The sequence below is a fragment of the Paroedura picta genome, chromosome 1, assembly GCF_049243985.1.
Source record: "Paroedura picta isolate Pp20150507F chromosome 1, Ppicta_v3.0, whole genome shotgun sequence".
NCBI classification, from domain to species: Eukaryota; Metazoa; Chordata; class Lepidosauria; order Squamata; family Gekkonidae; genus Paroedura; species Paroedura picta.
In genome coordinates this window covers 95,846,402-95,869,461 of record NC_135369.1, presented here as the reverse complement: position 1 = coordinate 95,869,461, position 23,060 = coordinate 95,846,402, and the positions used below count along the sequence as shown (strand labels likewise).

Below are 23,060 nucleotides of genomic sequence, written 5' to 3'. Positions count from 1 at the left end.
AGAGACAAAATCACTTTCTTATATTCAGCTTCTGAAAAGGCTTCTGAAAGTTCAAACTAAACAAAATATTTTATTTAACTTAAAGAAAAGGTCAGGTGGAATCAGGGGTAAGATGCATGAGGTGAACTAATAACAAAACTGGAAGAGAGCAAACGTTATTCCGATCTTCAAAAAAGGGAGGAAGGATGACCCGGGAAACTATAGACCAGTGAGTCTGACCTCTGTTGTGGGGAAGATAATGGAGCAGATATTAAAGGGAGCGATCTGCAAACATCTGGAGGACAATTTGGTGATCCAAGGAAGTCAGCATGGATTTGTCTCCAACAGGTCCTGCCAGACCAACCTGGTTTCCTTTTTTGACCAAGTAACAGGTTTGCTGGATTGGGGAAATTCGGTTGATGTCGTTTACTTGGATTTTAGTAAAGCTTTTGACAAGGTTCCCCATGATGTTCTGACGGATACATTGAAGGACTGCAATCTGGATTTTCAGATAGTTAAGTGGATAGGGAATTGGTTAGAGAACCGCACTCAAAGAGTTGTTGTCAATGGTGTTTCATCAGACTGGAGAGAAGTGAGTAGCGGGTACCTCAGGGCTCGGTGCTCAGCCCGGTACTTTTTAACATATTTATTAATGATCTAGATGAGGGGGTGGAGGGACTACTCATCAAGTTTGCGAATGACACCAAATTGGGAGGACTGGCAAATACTCCGGAAGATAGCGACAGAGTTCAATGAGATCTGAACACAATGGAAAAATGGGCAAATGAGAACAAGATGCAATTTAATAAAGATAAGTGTAAAGTTCTGCATCTGGGTCAGAAAAATGCAAAGCATGCCTACTGGATGGGGGATACGCTTCTAGGTAGCACTGTGTGTGAACGAGACCTTGGGGTACTTGTGGATTGTAAACTAAACATGAGCAGGCAGTGTGATGCAGCGGTAAAAAAGGCAAATGCCATTTTGGGCTGTATCAACAGAGGCATCACATCAAAATCACAAGATGTCATAGTCCCATTGTATACGGCACTGGTCAGACCACACCTGGAGTACTGTGTGCAGTTCTGGAGGCCTCACTTCAAGAAGGACATCGATACAATTGAAAGGGTACAGAGGAGAGCGACGAAGATGATCTGGGGCCAAGGGACCAAGCCCTATGAAGATAGGTTGAGGGACTTGGGAATGTTCAGCCTGGAGAAAAGGAGGTTGAGAGGGGACATGATAGCCCTCTTTAAGTATTTGAAAGGTTGTCACTTGGAGGAGGGCAGGATGCTGTTTCTGCTGGCTGCAGAGGAAAGGACACGCAGTAATGGGTTTAAACTTCAAGTACAACGATATAGGCTAGATATCAGGAAAAAGTTTTTCTCAGTCAGAGTCGTTCAGCAGTGGAATAGGCTGCCTAAGGAGGTGGTGAGCGCCCCCTCACTGGAAGTCTTCAAGCAAAGGTTGGATACACACTTTTCTTGGATGCTTTAGGATGCTTAGGGCTAATCCTGCGTTGAGCAGGGGGTTGGACTAGATGGCCTGTATGGCCCCTTCCAACTCTATGATTCTATGATTCTATGATTCTATGTCATATTCCCATTGTATACGGCACTGGTCAGACCACACCTGAAGTACTGTGTGCAGTTCTGGAGGCCTCACTTCAAGAAGGACGTAGATAAAATTGAAAGGGTACAGATGAGAGCGACAAAGATGATCTGGGGCCAAGGGACCAAGACCTATGAAGATAGGTTGAGGGATTTGGGAATGTTCAGCCTGGGGAAAAGGAGGTTGAGAGGGGACATGATAGCCCTCTTTAAGTATTTGAAAGGTTGTCACTTGAAGGAGGGCAGGATGCTGTTTCTGTTGGCTGCAGAGGAAAGGACACACAGTAATGGGTTTAAACTTCAAGTACAACAATATAGGCTAGATATCAGGAAAAAAATTCAGCAGTTCAGCAGTGGAATAGGCTGTCTAAGGAGGTGGTGAGCTCCCCCTCACTGGCAGTCTTCAAGCAAAGGTTGGATACACACTTTTCTTGGATGCTTTAGGATGCTTAGGGCTGATCCTGCGTTGAGCAGGGGGTTGGACTAGATGGCCTGTATGGCCCCTTCCAACTCTATGATTCTATGATTCCTGGATATATCTGAATACCATAGGAATATTGGGACATACCAATATTTTTCAGATTCAATATACCTCAACCCCAAAAGACCTTTTTTCACATCCAGCTGTTGTTTTTGTTGTTTTTGTTTTCAAATAATTTGTAGCTCCATATTGCCGGCTACACTATATAATCCTGTTTTGGTTTTGAAATAAAATAGAAACCCACTAAAATATGAAGCAGCAGACCATCAGTGTTTTTGCTTTTACCCCCTGAATCACAGTTTACTAATGCAAAGTCAATTACTAAATAGAGTTCTCATCAGTGTGTATTGAAAATGAGAAAACATTTTGTATGCTGGAATAAATTACATCGTCTGTTTTCCTCCAAGCAGAGTCACTCAGGGTATAAATGAATTTCACTAGTAGAAGTTTATGTTTGAGAAGACTGGCTTCAGTGTATTTTGTATCTTTCCTTTCCCCTTCATTGAAGATGGCTATGGATGATTGAATTTTAGAAAGAGAATAGTTATAGTAGATTTTATTCCAGTCCCTCAATCCCCAAGATGTCTATCACACTAATTTTTTTTTTTACTTTTTTCTTATCTTCACTAAGAAAACATGAAAGGACAAATTTCGTCTTAAACTGGAAACATAGGCTAGGATCCAGTAATCTGTCAGCATGAAGAATAAAATGGAGAAGGGGAGAATGTTGTAAGTCACTTTGAGTCCCCTTTGGAGAGAAAAGTAACATATAAATAAATAAATAAGGCATCAGCAGATGCCGGTTTTCTAGATGCTTCCCAGCACACACATACTCATTTGAACCCAGAAATAAAATTTCTGAAATTGCAGAGACCCATGTAAACAGCCATGCCAGTTGGTGGGGGGGGGGGCTGAAATGAGGCTGGGGAAGAGGACAAACTTGTCCCTTTGTCATCAGTGGAAGAGTAGGGAAGACAGCATTGTTGCTCCCTTCCCCTCTTTTCTCCAATCTAACATGGCTGTTTGTCCCAGGGAACCCATAATGCTAATAAACATCTTTATGTTGTTGCATCTCCAAATCTAAGCCCCAGAATGGTGTCTTGAACTTTTGTACCAAATTTTATTTTGATCTCTCACTAAGAGAGTTCTTGTGCTACTCACAAAGAAATAGAATGGACCTGGTTAAGCTGAAGGTACAGGAGTTACTTCTCATACTCAATAGCTAGGAATCCTGTACATGTGGTATGTTGCAGGCAAAACACATGTACTTGATTCATGGAGACCACTCAGCACATTTTACCTTCTGTATGGAATATTCAGATATGTGCCTCTTTATCCATTTCATGCACAAGAATCCTTTGGCTAGTGTGAATTTGAACTTGCCAATATTACTGTTCAGTGGTTCCAAAGGATAAACTGAACTGTATGAATGTGCAGGGTAGGACAATGAATTTCATGCAATAAAAGGGAAAATAAGGACCACTAGTGGAAGCAGGTTTTCCCCCTTCCTCCATTCATCATTGTTAACTGGATATTTGAGCTATTGTAGGTAAAATCACTTTGGAACATATTCCCACATGCAAGCAAGAAATATTTGTAAACTAGCAACTCCTTTAAGCATTGTTACCAAGTTACTTTAATTTACTTTTTAAGACTATGGACCCAGATTTTCCGACTTGAAACTTAATTTTTTGTAAGGTAATGGGACATACAGCTGCTTAAGCATTGTTATGACTGGCCTGTAAATGTCCTGTTTGAAAGCAAGAGTGAAGTATGTATTCTGGTATGTATGATGTTTTCTTCCCTCCAATCTAAAATATTATAAGAAAAAATGCCAAGATGTTACAACAACAGATTGTCTCTTGCAAACATTCCTATGTTTTCTAGGATTCCTGTGCTTTTCTCAGGCCCAGTATTACTCTGGCAGTGATATCACAATATCCACTGTGGCACTTCCTATAGGAACCCTATGACTACATAGAAGACTACAAGCAGGAATTTAAATCTCCTTCTACAAACTGTTTTTTTTTTCTTTATGGGAGAAGCCATAGTTCAGTGGTAGAGCACATACTTTGCATGCAGAAGGTCTCAGGTTTAATCCCCAGCATCTCCAGCTGAAAGAGCTCAGGTAGCAGATGTTAGGAAAGACCTTCTTTGTCTAGGGCCCTGGAGAGTTGTTGCTAATCAGCAAAGACAGTGGACCAGTGGTCCAACTTGGTAGACAGCAGCTTCACGTGTTCTTCATAAGTGGATTAATTCATTGCTTTCTACTTCAGTAGAGAAAGATAGAGAGAAGAAAAAGGCAATTCAAAATATTTCTGTCTTCATACTGCCAACAGAGAGCTCATTATAGCAAGTAAAACTTGGAGAGACTGTTGTATCTGAGAGCACCAAGGAGCTGCTCCCTGAGTTTCCCAAGCAGCTGAGAAAGGGGGGGGGGGGGCTTGGAAGGGAAGAGAGTAAAAGCCAGTCATTTAATTAGTAAGTCTGTAACCATAAACCCATCTATCTTTGCTGGCAGGTGGCTGACTGAATTTCTATTATTAGCTGACAGGTGATGTCACAAAATCTGTCATGCAGCCAACCAGGGAATCCCCAGCGGAAGATGAATGAGATAGGGGTCTGGGTTATAAACAAAGGTGCCCTTTGATTGACCTCCATTCACTGTGGACATGTGACGTATCCTGCTAAACCTCCCACCACTTCCCCCACCCTTGTCAGAATTAGGGCACTGAGTTCATGCTGTGTAAATTATCTTCCCAGCGTGGTGTCTGGCTGTTAAGACTGAAGTATGTGAATGTACTTAACCTTCAGTAACCTTTCCATTGTTTACTTTAGAGTATACATTTGTAGCTTCTGGCAAAAGGTAGGGATATCCTAGAGAGCATGTTAGGCCTTTTTATTAATGGAGTTTCAAGAGGCTTCATTCTTTTTTCTAATTCCTCTTTTTTAATCCTGAGAAGGGGGAATACTGGCTAGTAGAAGATATTTATTTTCCTTCATTCCGCCTCCCTCATCTTGTTTGGGGGATATTAATAAAAGGCTTGAATGTATTCTCACTTTCAGGCTAGGAAAGTGTGGGTGTAAACCAGCAGCCCAAGTATTGCTGCTTTATATTCTCTAATCTATTCACTAGAGTGAATGAAATCTACACACAGTAGAAGCGATTTCTGTATTGTAGTTCTATATCCCAGTTTGGATATTAGGAAGGTATTCTGACACTGTTGCAGAATGGCAAACGTGTGACCAGTTGCCTCTTTTTTTATTTGGTGGATGAGCTACTCAGACTAATTGCTTCAAGACCGCATTAAGGAATAGGAGCCACAAAAAGAGTTTCACATCACATTCAGTTTTAAAATAAGTGTCAGAAAGATGCCAAAGAGAAGAAGTGCATACTCACTTCATCATAATTTTAATATCCTGTTGCATGTTTTCTGACCACAAGAATGTATAAGGAAATTCGGAGGAATTCTGTTTGTCTGAGGAAGTGTGCTTGCACACAAAAGCTCATGGCTTGAATAAATCTATGTTGGTCTTAAAGTTTCCATTGGACTCCAATTTTGTAAGGAAATTCTTATTAGGTATGGGCACAAACTAGGAAAATGTAGTTCATTTTGGTTCATGGTGTGCCTGGTTCATGAGCCACAAATCATGAATAGGAGTGAACATGAACTGCATTTTTGCAGTTTGGTTTGTGATTTAGGACTTGGAGCTAGGATTGGGCACTTCGGCGCCTGAAGCGGCCGTTAGCTCCCGACACAGCCAGTGCCGTGTTGGGGGGGGGGGGAGGCGCAGGTGTCAGCGTACCAGTGGGTGCACACACAGGCATGGAGCTCCACAACTGCCTGTGTGTGCCCGCCAGTGCTCCGACGCCTGCACCTCCCCGCAGCACTGGTTGCATCGGGAGCGAATGGCCACTTTGGGCAACAAAGCACCCAACCATACTTGGAGCCATTCAAACCTGGAAACCCCTACTTCATGAAAAAGGCTGCTGAGTACAGAAAGCAGGGGTTTAAATGACTCCCAGTGATTTAAATCAAAAGCACCACAAACAGCATCAAGATTCCTGGAATTCAGTTTGCGAACATCACTTTGTAAACAAACAAAACATCACTTTGTAAACAAAACATCACTTTGTAAACAAACAAAACTTGTAACAAACTTTAGTTTGTCAGCTGGTTCATGTAGTGCCAAACAAATTGGTGAGGTTCCTGTGCTAGAGACACCAAACTCACAGGGGAGCTCCAGGTGACTCTTCTATCTGCTCTCCAAGTTTGGTAAGGATTAGATATATGGGGTTCAAGTTATCCCCCCCAAAAAAGAAGGTGCCCCAACAAATGTACTGGGAAATAATTGACTCAGCCAAGCTAGAGACATCAAATAACGGGATCTTCCCACGATGCTCCTCTATATGCCTTCCAAATAATGTGCATATTGGACTTAGGAGGTCAAAGTTATGCCCCCCCCCCAAAAGAAGATGGCTGCATAAAAGTGCTTTTGGGAAACGTCAGGTGCAGGTTTCCAAGGATGGAGAATTCTATACCCCCTGTTGCTTTGAAGTTTGGTCAACATTTTGATTGAGCAGAGACAGTCTGGAAATGTATCCATTTGTGAACTGCTTCATTGAAAGTTTGTGCCCGTGTGATCTCTAATTTGTTGCCCTTCACGCCTGTTGATCTGCCATGAACTTCAGTTGACAAACCGGCCAAAATTCATCATGAACTTTAGTTTATGAAATCAGAGTCCAGTAGCACCTTTAAGACCAACAAAGATTTAATCAAGGTGTGAGCTTTAAGACCAACAAAGATTTAATCAAGGTGTGAGCTTTCGAGTGCAAGCACCCTTCGTCAGACTATGATCTTCTTACATGACAGGGAATATATGTAATCTTCATGTAAGAAGATCATAGTGCTACTGGACTCTGATTTTATTGTGCTACTTCAGATCAACACGGCTACTCATTTGAATCTTTAGTTTATGAGTCAACAAGAAAAATTTGGCAGAAAGGTGGTATATAAATATAGTAAATAGGAACAGCATGTAGAAAGGTGTCTTCTGTGGTGGTTCTAGACCAGTGTTTTCCAACCTGTGGATCCCAACACACAAGTGGGTTGCAAAGCCTGTGGAATTAGTTGATGGATTCCTATTGGCTTATGGCAGTTTTCCTTCTCCTCCTTGCCTGAAGCCTAGCTGAACTCACTCTGAATCTCTGAGGTGATAGAAGTGGGACATAGTAAGTCAGCCAACCAGCAATCTATAGAGAAAAAGGATGAAGTAGTAACTGCTGGGAAAGGATCACATATGCTGTCTTGCCTATCACAGAAGCTGCTGCTCTGTCATCTTCCTCCTGAGTGGGCAGGTTAAGTGAATTCGGAGGTGCTTACAAAACACATTCAGTGGCAAAACAAAAATTGAGTCCACTAGCACCTTTAAGACCAACGAAGATTTATTCAGTGTGTGAACTTTTGAGTGTCTTCCTCAAACACTCGAAAGCTCATGCCTTGAATAAATCTTTGTTGGTCTTAAACGTGGTATTGGACTTGATTTTTGTTTTGCTACTTCAGACCAACACGGCTACCCACTTGAAACATTGTGCAGCATTTCTGCTACATCAAAACTATTTTCTGCTTCCCCTTTTATTTGCCATCTCATGATAGGAAGTGGAAGAGGGAGATGAGGCTACCATAGGAGAGGGAGTGAATGGTGAGCTGCCTAGACCTTAACACACACACACCAGTGGACTAGGCGAGTTGAGCTGTTGCTTTGAAGCTGCTTTCCTAATTTTCCCTGGGGACAGTGTTTTGGTGCAGGCTTCTGAATTCTTTTGGGCTCCCTTTTGATGTAGCCTTGTTAGGCTGCTCCAGGTTTGTTTGTTTTTTAACAGATCTCCTTGTCTTGCTATGCTGCATTTTTTTCCTTTGACTGCCTGCTCCTCATTTCCTTTGATGTTAATACCACCTTGTTGTTCCTCAGCGGTCAGTCACTGGGATGTGCTTTTAGAGCCATTTGTGCCTTGTGCATGCTGTGACAGTTGCAACAAATGGCCCAAAGAATGACCATCTACAGGCTCCTGCCTGCTTCAGATTGTCCCACTTCTTTGCTGTTGCTTACTCCGACCCTGTTCCCAGGCTGTGTGTATACATGAGTATCCTCCAGAAGAAGGAGGACTATGGGAAATAATGCAAAGATTATTATGCTTTGGTAGTCCATGGGGGAGGAACATCAGAATTACAGTATCCTTGACTCATTGCCTTAGGTTGCTGGAGAATTCTGGCCCCAGCTCTTCAGCCATCTGCAAAGAAAGAGCCAATGCAGACTGGAGGATGAGGGGAATAGCTTAATGCCTGTTTAGGAAAATGATGAGCACTTAGCATCTGTTAAATATGAAACTTAAACTCCATTTCATTACACTCCATTTCATTTTTAAAATTAACTAAGCCTGCTGTGTTGATTGATGATTGACTAGCAATGGTTGGCTTTCTAAAGTTGCCATTTCTCAGGATGGAGCTTGTGATCAGCATGGCAGTACTGGTGGAGGAATGGAATGATCTTCTTGTACATTCCTCTCATGAGAGCCTGTATCTTATAACCTTATGCTCTCTCCCTCACACTAGCTAGTGACAGTGACAAAATGTGTCTGGACAGGATATATTGGTTTGAGCTGATGGTCAGAAAAAAATTAAAGGTGCTTGGTGTTTAGAAATAGAGGTGTTTCCCAAAAGGAGAAAACTGCACTGCCATTTTAAAGGGAATATCCAGGATGCAGAGTAATTCTTCCATTCTAAAACAGCATTGTGAGCGAAAGGAGTTTCGGTTCGGAATCTGAAGTTTTCAGCTAAATAGGGAGCAACCCAACTAAACCCCAACCTCTTTCCCATGTTTTGCTTTCACATTCTCTACTTTAGAGCAGAAGTAAGTGGGGCTGGGATCCTGGTACTGTATTCCTAGGTGAGGAACTGGCCAGGTCCCCCACTCTGCCTGCTTTTGTGTGTTTCCTCTGAAGTAACTTCTATTTAATTCAATGGGTCTTCATTACAAGGCAGTCCTTACCTGGAAGTAAGTCCTGTTGAATACAGAGACTAACTTCTGAGCACAAAATTGTACATCATGACACATTACTTGTTGACAAAATGAAAACTTAGCCATCCCACTGATACCAGCCAAAATTGACTTTATTATTGTGAATAAAAACTATTAAAACCTTATTGATTTGTTCTAACATTGTTTGTATAACTGTAAGTTTTTAGATTAATTTTTATAGCTCATTTTATAGCAATCAGATAGTTGTGTTGTTACATTATCATGAAAAAAGTGTAATTACCTTTGGAAATGCAATGTATATTTCAACAAATCCCATATTAATAGGTGCATGATATAAATTGATTGCCTAGTTTTTAACCATTATACTTGAACTAATTAATCCTGCAATTAAAATGCATTAAACTATGGCTGCCAAAAACCTACAGTCCAAAATTCATGCGACAGTAAATCTGCAAGTCACCATAACAAGTACATTTGAACTCTTGGTTTCCCATACCAAAAATGTTGTGCACCAGTGCCCTAGAATTCTGTTTTCTTTCACCATACATTGAACATTGTCTACAGGAGCTGTAAGGTTGTTCCCCCCCCCCCTAGAGTGAGTGACTAGTATCTGGAGGTAAAGAACAGGCCATTTTAATGAATGAACAGGCCATCTTAAATATGAACAATGATCCAGAGAGATTTTAGGATGATTTTGTGTTCCAGGGATTTTATTTTATTTTGTTTTGTGGTGGTTTCCAAATAAAGGTTGTGGGTGAAATAGGACAGGGAATTGTTCTAAAATAAAGTAACTAATTTACATTATTGGAATATGGTGTTCCTTCAAAAAACCATCAGGCATTCAGAATGACCTCTTCAGTATCTTGGCTGAAGTCTATAGAGAGCTCTTTTGGATCATTTTCCCATTCCATACTCCCAATTTAGCAACTGTTTATTATAACTAGTCCTTGAAAAAAACCAGCAATCAGCAAGTACTTACAAATTCACAGCAATCTTACTTTCCTTTCTCTTACTATATCATTTGAATTGACTGTCCTGAAAAGTATATTTTTTCTATAAATGTCGCAGGAATGTTTTAATATTTGCTGGCTTTTGTTTTTTATCTGAATTAAATCTAATTTAAAAATTGAGGTAGGACTAAATGGAACTGACTGAAATCACCCTGAGCCATATGGGAGGGCGGTAAAGCTTAAGATATCCCCTTTGCAAGCACCAGGTCATGTCTGACCCTTGGGGTGACAACCTCTAGCATTTTCATGGCAGACTCAATATGGGGTGGTTTGCCAGTGCCTTCTCCAGTCATTACCGTTTACCCCCCAGCAAGCTGGGTACTCATTTTACCAACCTCGGAAGGATGGAAGGCTGAGTCAACCTTGAGCCGGCTGCTGGGATTGAACTCCCAGCCTCATGGGCAGAGCTTCATGTCTGCTGCCTTACCACTCTGCGCCACAAGAGGCTCATTGGGTGTAAAAATCTAATAAATAAATAAATACATTGAGATGTGAGCATTTGATGCTTTAGTTCTATTTTTATCATTAATTGATTAAAGTTGAGGACGCAATGAATTGTGGCAAGCAGTTCTTCCAAGTACACAAAGCATTAAAATATTTTAAGACTGCTGGAAGTTTCTCCCTCTCATCTCACATTCCACAAGTGTTTTAGTTCTCATATTTGTATAGGTTACTAATACATTTGTATAACATTGATGCCCATGAGTCTAGGCATGAAGATCTCTCACTTCACAGTTCTGTAACTGGGTGCTATTAAAATGAAAGTGGCCTATGTGCATCTTCTGTTGAAATAGAGCAATGGCTGAAATATTACTTTGAGGTTTGTAATAAGAATCGAAAATTATCCCCTTGGGATTCTTTGCTTTGGATCTGAAATAGGGAAGGGGTTGTATTTTAAATACTCTAATGAGTAATCACTACTGAATAGTCAGAAGTTTTAGACATAGGGAATATACATCAGTTTTTGTAAAAAGTTTGAGGGTGAAGCATCTATTGACTGTTCTTTCTAATACTGCCTCCCTTGCGGAACTTGACCATTGTCCTGGTTTAATCAGTGTGCTGATTTCTTAGATATAAGAAAGGAAAATAGTTAATAATGTACACATTATCTTATGGACAAGGAGGATCCAGGGACTCAAAAATACTTCTTTGTGATATATTGAGAGCTACTTTCATCCCTCTGCTCAATAGTTACCGCCCTTCCTCAACCACTGACACCATACATGTAACATTTTCATTTCCGTTTTTGTATCTGCCAGCAAACTCAGGTTCTCTTCAAGGTCCACAGACCCCTCAATCGACTGGTAGCAATTCCATGACAGAAGTGCCAGGCGATCTCAAGCCTCCAACACCAGCATCTACACCTCATGGACAGATGACACCCATACAAGGCAGCAGGTACAATAGGCTACCTCTCCTAGAGCCTTTCAGTTACTAGATTTAGTGCCAAAAACACTGTTTTGTGCATATTGCCTTTTCCCATGATTCATACCTTCCTTGGAAAACAGTTTTTGTATGGGGTTGTATGGAGTGTCAAAGGCACCCTTTGGATGGTATCAGTGCTGGAGAATAGCACTTACCATTCACTTTTTTTCCTGCTACCAAGTGGTGATCTTATTCCTCAGTGCCCAGACTTCATAGATAGTACTCTCATAGAACTTGAAACTGCGTAGTCCCAAGTACAGTGAAACTGTTTATCTTTCCATCATGATAAATTTTCCATCTTGCCTGGAGATCTGAAGTGAAGTTGAAAGTAGGTATCATCAGACTTTGCCTTGAGACTAATTAGTTTCAGCTCTTGGAGGGAGTTCCTACTTTGAAAGCTAAGTATTTTTGCTGTTGTATCCCACTGTTTTTGTTTAATTGTATGCCCTTTCAGCCATCAAATGCTCTGTCTGTCTTATGCAAATGATATCCTTGCTTATACTATAAAACTGTTGATTTTCAGAGCAATTAACTTACAGAACTACAGGAACCACAATCTAATCCAGGCTTTCTCAACCTTTTTACCTTGAGAAACCCTTGATACATTCTTCAGGCTTTGAGAAACCTCAAAAGTGGTGTGATTGTGCAGAATATGGTTGGGAAGCATAGCTGTGTACTGCCCACCCGGGGCTCCTCCCCTTCCCACCCCTTACAGGCCTGCCTTGGCAATTTGAGGGATTCGACAGGATCATATGTGGTCATATCATCCAATAAATGTTTAAAAAATTAAAAATATGCATTAGAACTTAATTAACTACAACCTGTTCAGGAAATCAGACCAGGGCTATCAAGAAGACCCAGGGTTTCGTGAAAACCTGGTTGAGAAAGTCTGATCTAATCCAATATCACAATGCAGACAAATGTGTTCTAGTGACATTAATGCCTTCTTTTTCTTCCCTCTCTTTAGGAATAGTTCTATTAGTGTACATGATCCTTTTTCAGATGTAAGTGATTCAGCATTCCCAAAGCGAAATTCCATGACCCCAAATGCACCCTATCAGCAAGCAATGAATATGCCAGATATGATGGGAAGAATGCCCTATGAACCGAACAAGGACCCTTTTGGTGGGATGAGAAAAGGTATATGCTGAGCAGCATCTAAACTGTTTTTACTACTTACCTTATTCCAGTTTGACAGTAGTCCTGTTCACATGTTGCACGGCACACTTGTACTGCATGTACGTCCATTTACCCAGGTATAAGCAAGAGACAATGCACATTTACTTTAGAAGTGAAACCAGGAGCCAGTGCTTGGATAAATATAGGGTTTCAATCACATGTTCATCTGTACATGCAGGAAAGGAAAGGAAAGGAAAGGAAAGGAAAGGAAAGGAAAGAAAGAAAGAAAGAAAGAAAGAAAGAAAGAAAGAAAGAAAGAAAGAAAGAAAGAAAGAAAGAAAGAAAGAAAGAAAGAAAGAAAGAAAGAAAGAAAGAAAGAAAGAAAGAGTTACTGGATCTCATTTTCGGGTCAGGGTTGAACGTAGATCTGGTCATGACTATGGCCATGTCATCTCTGGGCCACTATGCTCTGAAGATCAGGCTAAGGTTGCCATCTCCATCTCAGTTGAGCATTGAGCAGATTTCAGCTCGCCTGCAGAGACTTATGGATCCAGTTGTATTCCTGAATGCTCTGTGGGACCCAATGCCTCCCAGCATTTCTCCATTGATAGCTCCCAGACGTTCTCTCCACCCTTGTCCCAAGCGGGACCCCTGGTATACTGAGGAGCTGCGCCGGAAGAAGCGAGAACTGAACGACTAGAGTGAGTTTGGAGGAAGACTTGCGCCGAAGAATCGAGAACATCTTATAAAATGTAGATGAAAGCCTATGAGATGGCAGCGAAGTCAGTGAAATGCAACTCAATATACATCGCATTTGTGTACTCATGCCCTGCCGTGCGTGCACGTTTGTGGCCCCGCCGGATGCAAATGCACATGCGCCGGGGCTGCCACGCATGCGCAGGGCCCAGGTCGCCCTCTCCCACCACCCTGTGGCGGACCGCTGCTTTACACTAACAAACTGGGTCTTGAACAGAAGACTGTCTTAACATGGTTCCAATTGTTTTCAAATATGAGATCATAAAACCACAAGGGACTGGAGTCCTTGGCCAAGGTATGCTAAACTACAAGTTGTTCTTCAATCAGGTGGGTTTGAAGCTGTTACTTCTTAGAGCCGGTGATGATTCATGCATTTGTCAGATAGCAGACAATTTTCCTTGGTAGAGTCAGATCTGTGGACTTCAGCTAAATGATGTTAGCTACTGTCATTTTTTGATTGTGCACTTTAAAATAATACATTTAATGTGTATTTCTTTGTTCCTTTTTGTAGTGCCTGGAAACAGTGAACCCTTCATGACCCCTGGACAAATGCCCAACAGTGGAATGCAGGATATGTACAACCAGACTCCCTCTGGAGCAATGTCCAACATGGGCATTGGCCAGCGCCAACAATTCCCCTATGGAAGTGGTTATGACCGGAGGTGAGTGTCTCTATGGCTTCAAAAGGCAGACTATTAATGAACAAGAACCTACTCTCTTAGCCTTCTTCCATTTGCCTCTGGCACAGAATTCACTGTCCTGTACATTCCAGAGCTAATTAAAAAATAACTGAACATAAGATTTCTGTTTTTTACAGGAATTAGTAAATGGTGAGTGGTTAAAGAAGAAAGTTAAAGGGAGGAGACTGATAATCTGTACCATTTGATCATAGCTTTTTCAGGTTGTAGCACTCAGCTACTGCAAAATTATTACTACGTTGAAATGCAGTCCCTTGCAAAATGTGCCTCCACCCTTTTCAGTGACTTTCACAGCTCTTTCAGAAAGAGTGCAAACCTACGTACAAAGGGCAGATGGTGGCCGAAGAGAGGTCATGTCTCAGAGAACCAGCTGAATACTTCCTTGCCACAATCTAGAAGAAGAAGAAGAGTTGGTTCTTATATGCTGCTTTTCTCTACCCAAAGGAGTCTCAAAGCAGCTGAGGTTGAGAGAGCCCTGGTATCACTGCTTGGTCAGAACAGTTTTATCAGTGCTGTGGCGAGCCCCAAGGTCACCCGGCTGGCTGCATATGGGGGAGTGCAGAATTGAACCTGGCTTGCCAGCTTTGGGCTGATCCTGCGTTGGACTAGATGGCCTGCAGGGGGTTGGACTAGATGGCCTGTATGGCCCCTTCCAACTCTATGATTCTATGATTAGAAGTACGCACTCCTAACCACTACATCAAACCAGCTCTCGGCATGTATACTTCATTATTTGGGGCAGAATATAGGTTGAGGGGCTTATTCAGTTGAATGTTGGATTGCACATTCCAGTTAAAATAATTACTTGTCCAGATGTGGATTTTTAAAAATTTTATTTGTTTTTTTGTTTGTTTATATATTTAGCTTTTTATACCACCTTTCCATATGGCTCTGGGCAGTTTACATAAAATGTCGTAGGGTAATTACACAGAACATCATAACAAATATAACAATCATAACATATCAACTAGAACAATATTTCAACAGGGAGGGTAACTGACAGAACCCTTAGGTAGGCACACCGTCCAGGGTGGGCAGACATACTTCCTCACATGGTCCCTCCCTACTCAGCCATAGGACCTCAGTTTTTTCAGCATTGAGCCATAGGACCTCCGTTTTTTCAGCATTGAGCCATAGGACCTCCGTTTTTTCATGCTTAAGATGACTCTGCTTCCACTGCTTCCAGGAATCTGGCCAAGCCGGAAATCAGACTGAAATAGGTCAAGGGCTGAGGTTTCCTGCAGGAATGCTGACATTTGGTCCACAACAGCCCTTTTAACCAACTTCCTCAGAAACGCTAGATGCAAGACGGGGCGGTAGGCTCCTGTGGATCCAAGGATGGTTTTTTGAGCAATGGCCATACCACTGCCTCTTTTATGCCATGCATCTACACCACTGTACCTTTAATAATATTTTCCCTTATGTGCCTATCACAAAACACATTATGTCACAAATACTCATGTTTAACTGCATACAGCTACAGCTAGATTTTTGCAAGTCTTGAGATGCAGTGCTTGAGATACAGGTAATGGAACAGCTAGTAGAACAAAACATGGGGACGCTGGCCTCATTGCCTGGATGATATGCTTCCTCTACACACACTGACACAAAGCTCTCAGACTGAGGACAGCAGAAGGGCTTTACTTGCCTGTGTGGTATCATATTTCCTATATGATCCTTGATTTTTTGGATTATATAAAGAAGAAGCTCTTGAAACAAAAAACAGGTAGGGAGCAATAGCAACAAACATTAAAATGTACAAATAAGTGACTTGTGGGTGGTTCTACAAATATTTTTGGTGTATAATAAGTAGTAACTTTCAAAATGAAAATTCAGCCTCCCTAAAAAGTTGATGCAGTACTAGTAAGAACAACATTGTGAACATTGTTCTTGTTCTGTCTTCAAATAAACACAAATCATACTTCCTTAGCCTGTTCTTTTCAGTGCTTTGATAGTTTGAGCTTCTTGCCTGGATGTTGCCTTTGTGTTTTAGGAGCATTGCTCCTGCAGAGTGACCAAGAACTTGCCCCTACTGATACTGCAGGTTAGTAGTCAGAGAATTATAATTATTAGGATGCCGTAATTATTAGGATGGGCACATTGAAAAATCTATAGCAGGAAGGAATGATATAGAACAACAGTGAATACTAAAATGTCACCAGCTAGAACAGTGGTTTTCAACCCTGGGGTCGCCTGGCCCCTTCTGTGAAGTCCCCAGGTTGGTTGTTGCCAAAGTGGCGGTGGGTGGCTGCAAGTGGCAGCAGTCAGAAGCAGCAGTGGTTGGTGGCAGGCGGAGGAGGTGGAGGAGCCATAGCAATGGCTGCCTCCACACCAACCCGACTGTTGTGCGCCTGCGCGTGTATCAGATGCATGCACAGGTGCATAACAGTCAGGGTGGCATGGAGACGACCTGTGCCATGGTTCCTCTGCCACCGCCCGCCACCACTGCCTGCAGCCGCCCACCACCACTTCTGGCCGCCATCACCTTGGCCTGGTGCGGCCATGGAGAGCAGCTCGGCACAGCCCTGGAGAGCAGGAGAGCAATTCGGCGCAGCCCTGCAGAGCAGCGGCAAGCAGCAGCAGATGACAGTAGCAGGCAGTGGGTGGCAAGCAGTGGCGGTGGCAGGCGGAGGAGGAGCTATGGCAGTGACTGCCTCCACACTGCCCTGAGTGTTGTGCACCTGCGCACACGCATGCCGACCCTACCACCGCCGCGGTTGGAGTTGCCAAGAGAACTGATGAGCTAGAATGAGGAAAGAGGTTTTATGCTACATGACAACTCCATGGCTTGATGACAAATTTGCATAACTTCAAGTTATTTTATCTACTGTTGATCCTAATAAGGAAATACTAATTCTTGAAAGTCTATGAAAGAATAAAAGATTTTCCAATACTACACATTCCAACAGGGTTCTTTGTCAGAAGCTACTGAAATTAAATGAGTTCCAGCCAGCTTAGATTTGTTGTGTTGATGGGCCCCAGTGAGCCACACTAGTCTTTTTCTTGACACATTTCAAGTTAACTTCCACTAGCAGAAGGGCTGCTCAGTCCTTTCTTGGTCATCTGGTTGTGTGCCCTAAATCCTACGCACTTACCCATTGCTTATCTCCCTCAAGGGGAAACAATCCCAGCTCTGTATCTTTTACTTCACAGGAAGAAAAACAGCTTGCGGTGAAATTCTTTTGAGAGGATAAATATTTGGAAATGGATAGTATATAGTCCCTCTTTCTGCATTTTTTAAAAAATCCACTTTGGAAAAGCAATTCATGGGAGTATGTGTAATTTGCAGTGTGTCCTTTGGTGATGAGTAGTTTATTTGCTTGCAGATTTCTTGCAGTTCAGTAGGCTGAATTTTCCCTACCAAAGCAGAATCAAATATCTTCGACAATGGTCTCAGTGAGACTGTGAATGCAGACTAAAGATCTTGAGCAAAATATGGCTGAGTACAAGTCTTTTTTCTTCCCAGATCTGGAAAATTAGTACTTGTTACAGCGTTTGGTTTCCTTTGTTATTTTTAGGTTGGATCATGGTCTAGGTCCTGAAGGCAATATGGGAGTGCCTGGTCTAAGCAACCTGATGCCTTCAAACAGTGACCCAAGCATGTAGGAGAACAATAATTCAATATTTTTGAAATACCTGTATGAACTAGGTGACATTACCTTTTCAGACTGTTGAAGGAGGTTGCAGTGTACTAAGCATAACTGATATGGTTCACATCACCAAAATGCGTGCAAATGCTTGGTGTAAATTCCTTTGAGATCAGTGAAGGTTGGATAGCAACAGTGCTTCCTGGAATGTTTCCAGAACTTTTGGTTGTTTCATTTTGAGTGTGTAAAGGACTTGAGATTTCAGAAGGCCTTTTGTATCTGTGCTGAGTATTGCTCCCAATGTCTTACTTTGAATCAAGATACAGTAATTCTTCTACTAAGCTTTGGGGCTCCCCTTTCTTTGGTGACCTTTATAGATAAACGAATCTAGCACTTTAAAAGGATTTCTTGATATGCAGCTCTAACCTTTTCTCCAAGGCCTCATAGCAAATAACATATCACATGTTGCTCCTGGGCCACAATGTCATCATATTTATGCACAGGCTTCTGTCACCTACACAAGTTAGCATAAATAGAGTCAGATCTCTAGGGTCAAAGTAAGCCTTTAGAGTTGTTTATCTTGTTTCTCAGAACTCATTCCCTTCAACTCTTTCATTTTTATTTTTCTCCTTTTGTGAAACCACCTTTACTCATTGAGGTATTCTGGATTATATGGAATTTGAGAGCTATGTCTTTCTGGGTGTGTGTCATACAAGAGGCCCTGTAGAAACATATGGAACCACCTTATATGTGCACACCTCTCAGGCAACATTATTTTATAGGCAAAAATTAATTTACTAGAAAATCTTGAAGTGAATCTGGGATCATATGCATGCAGACCTTTTATTGCTGCAGGGTGGATAAGTTCCTTATCTCCTTATTTACCCCTGAAACATAAAGTTACAGTGGGAACACTCAGCATGACATTTTACTGTTTTACTACTGAATAAAGTAATGTAGGTTAATTTCATTTATTGAGTATTAATACTATTCTGGTTGCTAATTGTGATGGGCTCTTAGATTTGTACCTGAGTCTATTGTGCCAGGTGAAGGAAGGCAGATGGCATAGTTCAATTTGATCAGATCTTGGAAGCTAATCAGGGAAAGGAGACCACCAAGGAAAAGTCTGCAGACACCACTGCTTCCCTCTCTTTTTTTTAATTATTGGATTTAATTCAGTAATACACTCAAGAAAAAAGAGGGAAAAGTTATATACATAGTTAAGTTGAACATGCTAAATATAAGATACATTGCGAAATTATCCCTTCCCACATTCTACCATCATATATTATTTTATTATTATTAATTTATTTTATGTATATACCACCACTCCCAGCAAGCTGTCTCATGGTGGATTACAGATAAAACCCTAATAAAACATACAATTGATTACCCAATTAAAACAAAAAAAAATTAACTATCAATGGCAACGACAATTCCAACTAGCAGTGCCAAGGGGATTCAGAGTGCTGATGTGGAGGCACATATGTAGACCTAAGACATGTGGAAGAAATCCACTTTATTTTCTTTAAAGAACCAATCAATTTTATAAATCTTTGCCAATCTTAAAGGAGTTATGAATCATTTTTATCACATTTTCTCTCAGTGCAAGGCATACTGTAAAGGCAATGTCTTGAGTAAAGATAAATTTCCATTTTGCATCATCTAGTTTATTATCTAAGTTTTTTGCCATCTAACAAGGAAAACCCTATCCAGTTTAAGCATTGAATAGATTATAGATATACATTTTTATTGTGTGTTATTAATAACTCATCAAAATGCTATAAATGTTCTTAAGACAGGTTTTCCTTTAACTGAATGTATCAGATCACTCAAGTAACTTCTAATCTGGAAGTATTCAAATTCTGAAATATTAGATTTTAAACTGAGGACAGGTTTTATATGGAATAACTTGAATTTCAGTAATCACTAAGTCCTAAGGTTTCCCAGCCTCTCAGTGGAGTAAATTCTAAACTTATCAATCATGTCATTAATGACAGATGCTAGAGGAGAAAATTTGGAGACAATTTATTTTTCTTGATGCATGTATGTATGTATTTATTTATTTTATTTATTTATTTATTTATTTATTTTAATTTTTATACCGCCCTTCCCTACGGTTCTGGGCGGTTTACATAAAAGATTTTGGAACATTTACATAGAACACTTTCAATATCAATATAACAATAACATAACAATTAGAACCGTATTTCAACAACAATAATTTTGACACTCCCTTGGTAGGTTCGACCTCTCTGTCTGGGGTGGGGGGGACCTGTAGATGTTATGGGTCAGTCAACCCCACCAAATGCCTGGTGGAAGTGCTCCCTTTTGCAGGCCCTGCAGAATTGTGGAAGTTCCGGCATGGCCCTGATCTCTCCGGGGACCTCATTCCACCAGGTGGGGGCCAGAACTGAAAAGGCCCTGGCCCGTGTTGAGGCCCAACATGCCTCTTTAGGGCCAGGGATCTACAGCCTGTTGGAAGTGACAAAGAGTACAGCTCTAATGGGGTATAGGCAGGTATTGCATTTATATTAGTGTTATCATTTCTGTAAAAAAAATTCTATTTACTTTTTCCATCCATGGCCAATCATGGATTGAAAGCAAAATTATAGCTATTCCCAAACCTTCAAAAGATCTTGTCCTCACCACTTCGTATAGAACTATTAGCCTTCTGAACTTTGATTATAAGATTTCAACATCTATTTTAGCAAATCGCCTGAAGAGAATAATTGGTAGGTATTTATCTCCTGACCAAACAGGTTTTATCTCAAATCGTCATAATATAACCAACATACAGAAAATTAGTAATCTGTTTGATATATTTAAGAAGGGGAAACTTAAGTCAACTTTCCTGTTTTCGGATGCGGAAAAGTCATTCGGAGCGTAACATAGTTTTCTTTTAGAAACTCTTGCAGGTTTTGGTATTGGTAATATTTTCAGGAAATGGGCAAATCTGATTTATTCAAACTGTTTTGCTAGGGTAAGCATAAATGTACAGCTGTCTTCACAAATAGGCATTACTATGGGAATTCATCCAGGATGCCCTCTTTCTCCCCTTTTGCTCTTTCTTTAGAACTCTGCAATTTTAGTGAGAGAAGAATAAGAAATTCAAGGTATCAAAATAAGTGGAAACCATTATAAGATTGGCCTTTATAGAGATTATATTGTAATATTTTTAACAGATATTGAACAATCTGGCAGAACTCTTGAAGAAATGATTACACATTACGGTAACCTTTCTGGTATAAATTAAATACCGATAAATCTGAGATGATTTGTCTCAATACAGTTTCAAAGGATTGCAAAAGCAGTAATTGGATTTTAAACATGAAAACGTTAAATAAATCAGATCTCCCTGCACTGGCTTCAACCATAGACATGGTGGAAGAGCTCCATCTTTCAGGCCTTGCAGAATGTTGGAAGCTCCTGAAGGCTCCATAGCTCTTTTGGGAGCTCATTCCATCAGGTAGGGGCCAGGACCGAAAAGGCCCTGGCCCTGGTTGAGGCCAAGCGAGTTTCTCTGGGGCCAGGAATGACCAACAAGTTGGTACCCACAGAGCATAAGGCCCTGCAGGGGGGGCATAGGGCAACAGGCAGTCCTGCAGATATGTGGGTCTCAGGCCACATAGGGCCTTAAAGGTCAAAACCAAAACCTTGAACTGGATCTGGGCTGCAACCAGCAACCAATGCAGCTGCCTCAGCACAGGCTGAATGTGGGCCCTCCAAGGTGTTCCTGTGAGGACCTTAGCAGACACCTTTTGCACCAGCTGCGTTTTCCAGGTCAGAGACAAGGGCAGGCCCACATGGAGTTACAGAAGTCAATTCTGTAGGTGACCATCGCATGGTTCACCATGGCCAAGTGTTCTCAAGACAGATAGGGCACTAGTAGCCTCTCCTGAGGAAGACAGAAAAATGCTAGGCGGGCTACCTTCCTGACCTGTGCCTTCATGGTCAGTGAGGCAGCCAAGTTCACTCCCAAATTCCTGGCCTGGAGCATGGTGGTTAGTTGCATCCCGGTCAGGACGGGTAAGAGCTCTTCCTGATCTGCCCACTTCCTACCCAGCCATAGGACCTCCCGTCTTGGAGGGGTTGAGTTTCAGGTGATTCTGCTTAAGCCACTCAGCCACGGCTTCCAAACATCTGGCTGCCGTCGATGAGGGTGGAGTCCAGGCTACAATCGATGAGGAGATAGAACTGGGTGTCATTAACATATTGATGACAACCCAGCCCAAAGCTCCAGAACAGCTGAGCCAGAGGGCTCAGATGTTAAAGAGAGTGGGAGAGAGCATTGCCCGCTGAGGAACTCCACTAGGGAGCCCACAGGACTGTGATAGGTCATTCCCCACTGCGACCCTCTGAGTCCAGTTCTGGAGAAAGTATAACCAGCCTAGGGCTGTACCCCATATCCCTGTCTTGGCAAGGTGGTGGGCCAATAACTCATGGTCGACCATGTCAAAGGCAGCCGACAGGTCTAATATTACGAGAATGGCCAACCTGCTCCGGTCCAGCTGGCTCCTGAGATCAGCCATCAGGGCGACCAACAGCGTCTCCACCCTGTGGCCAGGACAAAAGCCAGACTGGAATGGATCAAGAGCTGAAGTTTCTTCCAAGAATGCCAGGAGCTGGTCTACCACGGCCCTTTCATCTACCTTGCCCTGGTGTACCATGGGGCCCATTTGTAGCGAGGGCAGAGAGGACATCTTGGGGCAATCTCGTCTATGGCTGCCATCAGGTGGGACTGCCAGGCCTCCACCAGTGCTGTTAACGAGTTACCAGGAGGCATTGGGTCCCGCAGAGCAGCGGTCTGCAACCTTTCTAAGGCTGCAGACCGGTGGGGGGGGGGGGGCGATCTGGCGGCCATGCATGCCACACATGCGCAGCAGGTCCGAGCATGTGTGTTTGCGCCATGTGCTGCACTTCCGCGCACGCGTGCATGCGCGACAGGTCTGTGTGTGCGCATTTGCGTCATGTGCGGCCGCAAACGTGCATGCACGGACCTGCTGCGCATATGCGTTTGTGCCAGCGGCCCTGCTTCCCTCTCCCCCCCCCCACAAAAAGAAGCTTGCTGGGCCACAAGCTAATTGCCCGCTTTGGCGGCCGATTTGCTTGCGGCCTGGGAAGTTTATTACTGCGGAGGGGGCAGGGAGGGGGAGCTGCGGCCCAGTGCTGGGGCCTTCGCGGCCCGGCACCGGGCCACGGCCCGGTGGTTGGGGACCACTGCCGCAGAGCATTCTGGAAGCCAATTGGATCCAAAAGTCTCCCTGGGAGGGCTAAAATACACCCCTTGCCCAAATAAGGAAGGAGTAGTGTCCTGAACCGGGCCCACAGGGCATAGTGGGCTGACCATGGTATGG

General features: G+C 42.4%; 1 protein-coding gene across 5 annotated transcripts in view; it reads left to right on the top strand.

Annotated features, from left to right (window-relative positions):
* Window positions 1–23,060, top strand: part of ARID1B (AT-rich interaction domain 1B) — a 488,774-nt gene that overhangs the window by 452,911 nt on the left and 12,803 nt on the right. For all 5 annotated transcript variants that reach the window (XM_077348882.1, XM_077348907.1, XM_077348891.1 and 2 more), the window contains 3 exons: window positions 11,378–11,516; window positions 12,511–12,683; window positions 13,930–14,080. In XM_077348882.1, the coding sequence (XP_077204997.1) occupies window positions 11,378–11,516; window positions 12,511–12,683; window positions 13,930–14,080 (463 nt within the window). The remainder of the gene's footprint in view (window positions 1–11,377; window positions 11,517–12,510; window positions 12,684–13,929; window positions 14,081–23,060) is intronic.